The 12067-nt window shown below is 37.5% G+C and overlaps 1 protein-coding gene across 4 annotated transcripts in view; it reads right to left on the minus strand.

Annotated features, from left to right (window-relative positions):
* hif1al2 (hypoxia inducible factor 1 subunit alpha, like 2) overlaps positions 1–10764 on the minus strand; it is a 61899-nt gene extending 51135 nt beyond the window's left edge. The window contains exons 1-15 of one of the 4 annotated variants that reach the window (XM_053478346.1): positions 9767–10051; positions 9138–9379; positions 8928–9055; positions 6438–6522; positions 5706–5782; positions 5394–5569; positions 5188–5294; positions 4049–4196; positions 3609–3772; positions 3461–3525; positions 2384–2577; positions 2225–2291; positions 2049–2076; positions 1633–1938; positions 37–1495 (exon numbers count right to left, since the gene is read on the minus strand). In XM_053478346.1, coding sequence (XP_053334321.1) covers positions 1661–1938; positions 2049–2076; positions 2225–2291; positions 2384–2577; positions 3461–3525; positions 3609–3772; positions 4049–4196; positions 5188–5294; positions 5394–5569; positions 5706–5782; positions 6438–6522; positions 8928–9055; positions 9138–9379; positions 9767–9780 — 1773 coding nt within the window. In that variant the 5' untranslated portion in view covers positions 9781–10051 and the 3' untranslated portion in view covers positions 37–1495; positions 1633–1660. Of the gene's footprint in view, positions 1–36; positions 1939–2048; positions 2077–2224; positions 2292–2383; positions 2578–3460; positions 3526–3608; positions 3773–4048; positions 4197–5187; positions 5295–5393; positions 5570–5705; positions 5783–6437; positions 6523–8927; positions 9056–9137; positions 9380–9766; positions 10052–10630 lie in introns of those variants that run through there. The other 3 variants (XM_053478347.1, XM_053478348.1, XM_053478345.1) reach the window with 3 other exon arrangements.
* Positions 10765–12067: the final 1303 nt, after the last annotated feature.

The raw sequence follows: 12067 nt of genomic DNA on the forward strand, positions 1-12067 counted from the left end.
TTGAAAATTTTTGTAGCTCTGAAAAAAACCTACATATCTTTATGTTGATTTGATGATGTAAGCATTGTAAAGGCCAGGTTTCAGGTGAACTACACATTAGTATATCCATAGTACAAATAAATATCTGCTCTTGAAATACATGTATGGCATCATTTGTTTGCCACTAATTACTTTAATAGTCACATTTAATTGCATTTTGATGTGCTGCAAAATATGACCACGCTAAAAACAACGTTTAATCAATGATGCTAATATGTGACAAACTTTTCACAAGACATTTGCTTAGACAAAAATATAATTTTCATAAAGTATGGCATGTATGATTGATTCTGCAAATGCAGTGCATTTGAGCCGTCTTTTTCTGTTCTTAAGCATTAAAGTTGCAGGTTGCAGGTATTTTTAGCGTAGAATTAGTAAATGTAAAAGAAATGTGAGTTCATGCTAATTAATTCCAAGCATAAAACCTTTTAAAGGACATTCTAAATATTCCTTTAAATCTGTAATTTGTATAACAGGGTTGTGCTTTCCAAGCACTTTCAGTATCTATTTTTTAGACTTGACTGTATCTAAACAGTTAGTGTATCTATCATTGGAAATAAAAAAAGAATAAAACAAGTGTAGACATTTTATATACGGTAAATTGAAAATACCTGCCACTTTTCTGTCAGATGTTCCTAATGTGAGATGTTAAATAGTGAATCAATAATGCTGAAATCAAGAGTGAGTTGTGTGGTGTTTTTCTTTTTTCTTTTTTTTTTTTGTATTGCATTAAAAAGTACAGTTGAACGCATTGGCTGTATTCTAACATTAATAAATGTAATAAGATAATACTTTGATCGCAAACCATACCTTCTGTACTGTGATTGGTTACTAAAACTTTGTCTCATCTACAAATGTATAAATCATCACAGGTAAGGCGGGACTTGGTGTTTAAGCATTAAAAATAAAAATAAAATCCCAAATTGCCTGTAATGAGTGTGTGCCCTGAACCCCGCCACGTGCCCTAAGTCTCCTGGGATAGGCTCCAGAGCATCCCCCCGCCCCCCAACCTGGAATACAGGATAAAGCGGTTTAGACGGTCAGTGAACATATCTGTAGTCGTCTTGGACAAGCAAACCAATGCTGCTTCCCAAATGATATACTGTAGATGAAGCTTTTAGTGATATATTCAAGAATTTTTAAGAATAATTTTTTAATATGTATTTGATTTGTATTTAAACAGGCCGCATGGTGCCTTAGTAGTTAGCACTGTCACCTTGCACCTCCCGGATTCGGGTTCAAATCCCACCTCCGGTCTATGTGCTTGGAGTTTGCATGTTCTCCCCATGGTTGGTGGGTTTCTTCCGGGTACTCCAGTTACCTCCCAAAGTCCAAAGACATGCAGATTAGTCTAACTGGTGTTCCCAAATTGCCCGTAGAATATGTGTGCGCCCTGTGAAGGATTGGCACTCCTGCCTCATGCCCAAAATCCCCTGGGATAGGGCCCCCCACACCCCTGTACACAGGATAAAGCAGTATAGACAATGAGATGAGACTATTTGGAAGTGGAATATCAGTAAGACCCAACATGTGGAATTACCCGTAATATAACTGTAATGTGGAAATGTAACACTTCTGGCTCTGGACACAAACCTTTATACCGGCTCCTGTGTTGCCTTTGTTAATACCAGCACACTCCTGAAGCCACCTGATCGAGGACGTTGGTGAGTTCAGTCCCTTGTAGCAAGCGTGAAGTGGGTCCCAGAGGTGCGTTCACTTCACATTCCCATCTGCTCAGTACAGGCAGGTTAACCGACGCCGTGGGCATATTTTCCTCTGCGTTTTGGTCGCTATGTTGCAACGAAGATCCCGGAGGACACCACGAGAGCTCTGCGTACTTGTGGGCTAAATGCACAGGCTCTGTGTAACTCTGGCTGCAATTCCAGACTGTTCTTCCATCTGATAGATTAAAGGAGATCTTATGATGAAAATTCTTACATTTTAGAAATTAAAGATGACCTAGATGAACTAGTCATAGGTAGGTTTGTGCATGTCCGTGTTTGTCTTACCCCAGTTTTCCGAGAAGGTTTTAATGAGCTGTTGAGAGACATATGTACAGTGATTGGTCTATTTTTTAGAAATGGAACTTTGACTTTTAAACTGCTCCTAATTCAGTAAAAGATTGCATTAATAATCAGGTATAAAGTCGAATTACATTTAAAAATCTTAACCTTGCCTATATTACCTGTTGGTTTTTGTTCATCGTCCAGTGGCTTAAAGAAAAGAGCATAGGGTTCTTATTCCAGTTTAGCCTGCATCAAGAGACAATTAAAAATAAGTAATGAAAGGACAAGGAGATGATTTTTTTTTCGACATTGTTAGCCAATTCCACCAAAAACCATACCTGTGGAAACACACGGCGTCCGAATCTGCCATCCGCTTTTGGTCCAGATTTAACCATGTCTCACTGACGGAGGGCATGTGTCTGTGTGGTCCTGAATCACTCGCCACTTCATCTAAAATGGGAGCTAAATGGAAGTCCTCCTCATGTGTGGGAATGTATGGGGCTAGAAGGTCCAAATCCAGGTCGGCCATATCCTAAAACACACAGCGTCATAATGTAACAGCAAGGAAAAGAAATTAGAAAAGATTCCACATCCCACTCAAAGTCCAATATCGAAGCTGAAACAAGTCTACTGCTAGAACATCAAGACATCAAAAAATGGTTCCTACTCCATGGTAAAATTTCTTGGTGGTAACAAATGGTACAGATGAGAGGGGAAATGAGGTTGCTGCTGAGGTTATATAAACAAGCTCATTTTAAATTCTATCTTTATGTCATAATAAAAAATTAGTTCCAATTTTTTTATTTTAATCTATGATGTTAGGTTGTTGCAAGCTAAAAGCAGCACAGCTAATAGGCAATATGTTGCATTTATCCATTTATGATAAATCCATGTTAAAAAATGCGAGTAATCCAACTACCTATGAATAGTCGAGATAAAAAGATCGATTCAGTGATGTATCGTGATTTTTGTATTTAATACATGTATTGCTACATTGACTCCAAAAAAGTTATCCATGATTGCATTTGAAGTGGTGATGATGTTACCATTCCTCAGTGAGCCTATAGGTGGTGCACTCTAAACTTGTCATACATTAGTAGAAAGCACAGCATACTGTGTGTGATCATGGTAGGAGTGAATTATTCGCTAAATAGGTTTAGAATTGTAACAAAAAAAAAAAAAAAAAAATCAAGATATTTATAAAATCATGATACTAACAGAATCACAATGCAAATTTAATCGGCACTAGGTATCATGGTAATATCGTATTAGGTGGTCCATGGTGATTCTTATCCCTAGTGGAGAGCCAAAACCAAATGAGATATTCGTTAATTCCAGGCTCGCGTATTAAGAATTCAATTGCATTTTAAATTCAAAGCTTGCATGTAACTGGCCTAAGTTGTACTTATACTCACATCAGAATGTGAGCCACATAAAGCACCCCAGTGCAAAATCTCAGTACACCTGTTGATCAGTCCATCTGGGAAAAAAACAACAATTAACAATGAGCCGTTATTGATCATGAAGCTGATTGATGGGATCTGGTCATGGCTGATGGTTTACCTCTCTCACAGGAAGAATACACGAAGCTTGTGTCCTTGTCAGTTGTTGTAGATGTTGCCGGATTGGTCTCGTTTTGTGTTATCGTAGTGTACGGTGCAGGAAGGGCATTTAGCAGGCAATCTGTCTGCTCCAGTGAAAGCACCACATCTGGGAGCTCCACTCCACTGAAGTTAAAGGCAGATAGATGGAAAATGAATGAATGTGATAGTGTGGTTGGATGTGACTAAATAGTAATCCTTTTGTGGATGCAACATAAGTATGGTTTGGGGAAAACCCTTTGGATATGTCACTATAGCACTATATATTTTTTCTCCATTTTCACTTTTCATTTTTTTTACTTTTGTTTTGGGAAAATAGTAGAAAATAGTCAAAAATTCACCATATGATGTTTTTCCCAGATCATGACATCAATAGCTATAAATACACATTCAAATTCAGACCTTAGAATGTAGTTGATGCACACGATTTTCTCTGGTTTTCCTGTGTGAGCGTTGTACACAACTGTAGCATCTGTCTCAACCCAAACGTAGCCACCATGCTTCTGTAGGAGCCGATACTTCCCAGTGTACACCTGACCCTTTGATAACACTGTCCAAAACATTTAGACACCATTATAACACCTGTCCACTTTTATTAAGCAAAATAAGGAACAATCAGAAAACATTAGCAAATGATAACAAATCCAGGATACAGAGAAATCTGATATTTTTCATAATGGTCTTATTACAAAAATGTATCCAAGAATTTTAAATTGGACATCTCACTCACTCAATCATCGTCTATACAGCTTTATCCTGTATATAGAGTCCTAGGAGACTTAGGGCACAAGGCGGGGTATACGCTGGACAGTCCATCGCAGGGCCACATACATACACAAACTCACATACTCATTTACACACTGCAAGCAATTTGGAAACGCCAATTAACCTAATCTGAATGTATTCGGACTGTGGGAGGAAGGAGTACCTGGAGAAAACCAAGTACAGGGAGAACATGCACACGGACAAGGGAATCAAACCCGGACTCTGGAGGTGAAAGGCAACCACTAGGCCACTATGCCGCCAACTAAAACATCTTTACTTTGAAAATTCAATTCTTGAGCCACCCCTCATTTCTTCTTTATATTTTGCTTCCAAAGAGCCAGTCTTTCTAATATTTTTTATGTAGTTGTGAGAAATAGTTCTCCAAGATTTCTAAAGGTAGTTTTTGGCTCTCATTTGCAGTCCAGTCCCTGCACCTAACCAGTTTCAGAGGAATGTTAATCTAACTTTAGATATGATGATCAGGCTGGTAATTAGTATACTGGTGATGCTGAATGCTAAGTCATTGAGGAACAGATGAGAGGGGAAATGAGGTTGCCGCTGAGGTTGTTTTTTAAATTCTAAGCTATTTTTTTAATTCTATCCTTAGGCAGCCAGTCACAGTGAAAAATCAGTTCCCATTTCTTAATTTTATTCGACATTATTTAATTTAATTTTATACAAGCAAATAAAGGGTGGCTCAAGATTTCGGCGCAGTACTGGTTTCCTAGAAAGGGGCTGATTATCTGTTGTTGGTGTGCATTTTTATCAATACTTACAGCAGAGGTGTGCCTTGAGGATGTGCTGGCAATCAGATGGATGATAGTACTGGTACACAGACTGACCATACAGCTCAATATCACTAAAGCCAGTCAGTTCCAAGACCCTGTGCATGAAAACCCAACAAACAAAATTGAAAAAAAAAAATGCAACTTGAAGAAGTGACCATAAAAACAACAATGACCTCAGCCGCTATAAGGTATACCCAGAGTGACAGTAGGTGAACTTCATGTCTGGCTCATGGATGCTCAGGAATGTCTTGAAATTTAAATGAGCCTTCATCTCGATGACTTCTTGCCCAGGTAATGATCTGCACAGGAGTAGCAGGTAGCTGGATCCTGGAATAGATGATGACTTTTTGTTTCCTGTGCAGTGAATCACCTGTAAACATAAAGTCAGGTCAAACATAAAAAACAGCACAGCAAGTAGCTGAGGGGGAGACGTTTCTCTATTTTGCTGTCGGGAAAATGACCAGGATTTACCTTTTGACCCTAATAGGCAGGGAAAAAGGGGTTACCTGCCAGGGTGTCAGCATGTTTTTGACTGCACCTTTGATTCGGAAGAAAACCTCACACTTCTGTTGGTCTTCACTCCCTTATGGTACAGAAAAATTGTGAGTAAATTACAGACATCAACGTGAAGTCAAATTGAATTTGCCATTTTATCATTGCACACTGTATGGACAAAAGTATTTGGCCAAACCTGTTGATTATTGGATTTACATGTTTCAATCAAAGCTTATCCCCATGGAAGGGCAATCTTAGTGCTCCAGCATACCAAGACACCTTGACAATTCTACGCTTCCAACTTTGTAGCAACAGTTTGGTGAAGGCCCTTTTCTAGTCCAACATAACTGTGGCCCATTGCACAAAACAAGCACCATAAAGACATGGTTTGATGAGTTTGGTCTTAAAGAACTGACCCACACAGAGCCCTGTGATCTCAACCCCATCGAGCACCTTTGGGATGAACTGGAACGAAGATTCCAAGCCAGGTCTTCTTGTCCAACATCAGTGCCTGACCTCATAAATGCTCTACAGAATGAATGGACATGAATTCCCACAGAAACACTCCGAAATGTAGTGGACAGCCTTCCAAGAAGAGTGGAACCTGTTATAGCTGCCAAATGGAGATCATCTCTATATTGAAGTATATGTATTTGGATACAATCTCATTGCAAGTTTGGCCAAATACAAGTACTTTTGTCCATATAGTGTATGTTAGATAAAAAAAGTGGAAGCATGCCTACCTATTATCCTTGTAAGAATATCTTTAATATCCTTGTGATCGGAAGGATGAATGAAGTCAAACAAACTCCGACCAATCAAATCCATCTAAAAAGAAAAAAAATGTGTTAAAGAACATGCTGCAAGGTTGAATGTGACATCAGTCAGTCTCATAAATTGAAATATATATAACACAAGAAAACTCACTAAGATGACATTTTCTTAGGTTTCTTAGGATCTATCTAATTTACTGTGTACAATTATTTTACAACTGTGTAGAAATTGATTATATCTGCTTCAGTAGCCTTCTCAGCCATTAATCTGTGTACAGGGACTACAAGACCACAGCTGATTAGATATCTTTGGGTGGTGGACCATCCTTAGCCCAGCGGTGACACTGACATGTTACTGGGTGTGTTGTTGGTATGAGTTTATCAGGCAGTACAGCATTGTTGTTTTTGTTCCTGTTTATATATCCCAGAAATTCTTAAGAACTAGCAGCTATCAAAACATAGGCTGGTCCAACTGGTGGACTGGTAGTCTTTTTCCAGTTTATCGTTATTTTCCAGTCTTTATATTACGGATCAATAAATATATGGGATTTCTATTTGTGTTACTGTTGTTTTTGCACAGGGGCATTACTGACCATAATTTAGAAACCGTTTCTATCAGTAAACGAATAAAGTGTATGAGTTTGTCCTGTCTCGTGACCCTGTACATGAGGGTTGTCAAACCGGATCCAAAAAGCCCTTTCTGGATCCAGTTTGACAACCCTACTGTACAGGATAAGTGTATAGAGAATGAGTAAGTGAGTGAGAGCTTGGCATAGTATATTTTTTTTTTTTGCCAACTGGTGGCTGGTCAGACTTAGCTGGATTTTTTTAGCAAGGCTTTTTAAAGAACTCTGTGTCATTCTAAGTCTTTCTTTAACTAAAAATATCCACCCAACAGCTGTCTCAGACATCAACCACTAACCAAAAGCGGGAGGATGACTAAGAGGGAAAAAGATGAGCTGTAGTCTTTAAGAGGACCCCAAGACGATAGTCGGCGAGCAGAGAACAAGTGTATACAGTGTACATAGTGTACATGTTGTACCCAGACAGTTACAGTGTATACAAAACATTTAGGAATTTGGGAAAATGTTAAGCTAAGAAAATGCACATGTAGTCCACATGTACAGTAGAACGTGCTATACAGTAAATCACAAATGTTGTCCATTACATCACCCACAGGCTTATGAACAGTTTTTACCCCAGAGCCATTCGAGGACTGAACACTTACAATCACTGTCTTTATTTATTTATTTCCAATTGCAAAATCTGTACATTAACACAAAATCTATTCAACATATGTGCATGTGCAATATCTTAGTCTTATTTTTATTGTGATTTATATTGGTACATTTGCATTTAAAGTATATAAGCTTGCCAGATCACAATATTTGAGGAAAGAATGAGAAGGGATACTTCTATCGATTCCGTTGTACCTTTGCAATGACAATGAAAAAAAATATCTAATCAATCTAAGTATTAAATACAAATATAAAATTAGGTTCATGTAGTTTTAATCTTTTTTTTACTTTTCGGACACCCTGTACTTTATCCGTACTATTACATCCATGTGACTGCGCTGCTAAAAATGGTACACATGGTGATCTAGGGGTGGTAAGGGGTACCTTGCAATACACCAGGCAATAGGTTGACCCAATTTTTGCTGCCATAAAACAGTATACCATAGTATGACTGTGGTACTTCAGAGATTTCCATGGTAGGCACCATAGGATTTAATAGAGTACTAGCGTAGATACTATGGCACCTCAATGGGTACCATGGTAGTACTATGGTGTGTACCACAATGCTTTCATGAATACCATGGTACACTACTTACTGGCTACAACAGTGGCTACTAAAATTCAGCAGGTATTTATAAATGGTAAATACCAGTCTTTGTACAATAGTATCCACCTGTATCTTTAAAAGCTCCATAGAAATGGAATAAAATACATATATTCTATTTAAAAAGTCCATTATGGTACACAAATATTTATAGTGTAATACATGTACTATATCAGCAAATGAGTACCACAGTAATATCAAAAATACCATGGTACTTTATACCATGGTAAAGGCACCATCAGACTACTATAGTGTCTATACCATGGTAAAATTTCTTATGGGTCAATTTAGATATGTGCTAACAAGGAAATAAAGTGATTTTTAATAGATGTCCGGAGAAACTACAACAAGGTACAAAATCATTTCACTGTGTTTGTAATTGGTTGCTAGGTTTAAGATTTAAAGACGGGCAAAGTTTTCCAAATCTTTATTTTCATCTGGTGAACATGATGCTGCTGCTTTTTATATACTGTATCTCTGCATGACTTTATGCATGACTACAGTGCTCCAATAAAGCTGGCAATGAGTGTATGGTAGGTATATCTAATTCAACAAAAAAAAGGCAGATATTTGGATGTATAATGAAATAATGAAATACTGCTTTCAAGCTTACGTTACCTGTTTGATTCCTATATGAGAGACAACATCTTTTGTGATGAAGATAATCTTGCCACACAGGGACATCAACAGCAGGAATCCTTCAAGTGTATCTAGAAACCACTTCTCCATTGACTCTGTCAGCTCTCCTGGAAAACATGTGGCATTCCTGTATGAAGTTCTGACTTCTTCAAAGCCGTTATTTGCTGAAACAGCAGTCTTTGAACTTACCATGACTTGCTGAGACAGGATGAATCGCAGCTCCTACTGCGGTGGAGTCAGGGATATCCAGGAGAGCTCGCAGGTGCAGGTGGGAGATTGTGACTCTAATGACAGAGGCTTTATCCAGCTGATCTGCCTCATATGGAGTCAGGGGCAGGAGAGCCGCTAACTCTTTAAACAGCTGGCTTTCTTTCTCCCGTCTGCTCTGAGCTGCCACGCGGGACCGGGCTTTCCTACACTCTAAGCACATTCTGCAAAAAAACAACAAAGAAAATCATGACAACTTTGACAAAAAAAGGTCACATTTTCAATTTCACACGTCAATGCTCACACTCCAGACTTTCTATTGAAATACCAACATTAAAGCTTGAATTCATTCAAATACTGTACATGAGCTCCTTGCCTGTGGGATCAGTTCAGAATTCAGAGACATAGTTATTTCTGGCTGCTAAATAAAACTGTAGCACTTTCTTATTTCTTAAATTTCACGACACAATATGCCATACTTGACATCATTTGTAGGCCAATTTGTTTTCAAGTTATTATTATTATTATTATTATTATTGTTACTGTCTCAGTTATTGGCATCTGGGTTAAACCCATTTAATCCAAGGGACCGCTGAACTGGAACATTTTACCTTAATAATAGCATCCTCCTGGTTATTCTACACTACATTTTAAGAAGCTCAACTCTATGACATTAACAAATATATTACAGTCATCCATAGTGGATATTAAAAGTCTTTGTATGTCCATACAAATAACATGAATGACCTTAATCTGATTTAGCAATTCAGCAATTCACTTTAAAAACACATATTAATAAACACAATTAGTATTTGAATCAGGAGCTCATAGAGAAAAAGTTACTAAGGTTCATTTTGCGTGCGAGAGCTCGCTTTTGGGATTTTGAGTTGCGTCATTTTTTTCTTATCACTTCCCACACTAAGGGACCTGCATTCCCTGATTACAGCATTCACCCTTATAGAAAGTATACCGTCACTAAAGGGGGTGGGGTGAAGGCGTCTACTGTGTCAGTCTAAAATATTATCATATATGCAGTACATTATATTTAATATTTCCTCATAGTGTTCATATAACCCGAAGCAATACATGTTTGAACATTTGAACATGTTTACAAGAAATCGAAAATGATGCAACTCTTGTTTTATTTTTCAGTCAATGTCATTTCTATGCATTTGATTTTATTGATTAAATATAAATGAACAAATCTATACCCTTTTGTATGACTACAACAACCAGACAGAGCGTCTTCGTACAGGGACAGCTTATTAAACCCAGTTGCACTTCTTAAATACAAAACAGACAAATAAAAGTTGAATTAAGCTTAAATTTAAACTATTTAAGTTGATATATTTTAAATGTTTAAGTACATTTAAAAACATTTTTTATTCGATTTCGAATTTTGATTTTGAATGACATTTACTACATATTTTTCTTTATTATCCCACCACCAAATGGAACAAGTCATAGGTCCTTACCTCACCCTTTTCCACTTCTTTTCTATTTCTACTTTCTGTGATAGACTTTCCTTGCTATTGGTCAGAAAAATCCATGAGAACTGCTTCAAGTTGCACTGTTACATTATGGCTTCTGACTAAGTCTTGTGGCCAAAAGAACAAGATTATGAAAGCATTCAGCTGAATGGCCAATAATGTGCTTAACCAACAGACACACCCATTTTTTTTATGTGGGGTCCTAGAAGTCTTCACCTACAAACTGTTGCACTGAGGCATTTGCTAACTAACTAATTATAACTAAACATAATTAGAACTTTACACACACAGTATACAGTATGCTCTTGAGACATGAATGTCTTCATTTGAGGGCAAATTTAGATTGTCCCGAGTTATTATCCATCCATCCATTTAGGAGCCTCTGTAGTCCAACCAGGGACAGTGGCAGCCAATGGTGACCACTGTATTTATTCCCATCTTGTACAACTGTGGTAGGACCTCTGGTCAAAATTCACATTCACATTAACATTCACACACTATGGGAAATTTGGGAACTGCAATTAGCCTACAGTAAATTGCATGTCTTTGGACTGTGGGAGGAAACTTGAGAACCCAGAGGTAATATCCTTATTATACAAGTATATCCTTGTACCATCTTCATATCAGGACCATTAGTTATTATTCTTCCTCAGCTTTCTTTCAGCCTACAGTATGAAGGCTGAATTAAGTAGCTGAGATGTATCTGGTGTATTATATCATTTAGAAGGCATAACTCACTTAACATTCTACAATGCTGCGGCTTTCCAGCAGTGAAGTCTGACACCCCAGGCTTATATTTATTATATAATTATTTGAGCAGCACTTTTAACTGTACTCAACACTAAAGCATATTTATATATTATTTTTCTGACTGTCTAACAAGCTATGGTCCAACCAGCACTTTAAAGTCATCCAGTGGCAGCTTTCTGCACATTCCATGTATGAAAAAAAAATATTTTTTAAGCAACAGAGCATGAAACTATTAAATATTCACATTAGGCACACAAACCTAGTGTTTTAAGTAACATGCATAGTACTTTTATGGCATGTTGGGTTCAATTCCCTCATTGGGGTCTGTGTGCATGGAGTTTGCATGTTCTCCCCATGCTTGGTGAGTTTCCTCTGAGTACTTTGCTTTCCTCCCACAGTTCCAAAAAATGCAGATTAGGCTAATTGGCGTTTCCAAATTGGCGGTAGATAAATAGATAGATAAATAAATTAATTAATACTTTATTAATCTCGAAAGAAATTTCAGATATTCAGCAGCCATAGAGACAGTAACACAAGGACAGGTTGTAAATTGCACACTGTATATCTTACATGTAGTCTGTACTCACTAGTGCAATGAAAATCTTACAACAAACACTGCAAGATATAGAAGGAGTTAAGCATTGAAATAAAAAAATCATCAAAAGTAAAAAT

Source organism: Clarias gariepinus, chromosome 19 (assembly GCF_024256425.1).
Source record: "Clarias gariepinus isolate MV-2021 ecotype Netherlands chromosome 19, CGAR_prim_01v2, whole genome shotgun sequence".
Taxonomy (NCBI): Eukaryota; Metazoa; Chordata; class Actinopteri; order Siluriformes; family Clariidae; genus Clarias; species Clarias gariepinus.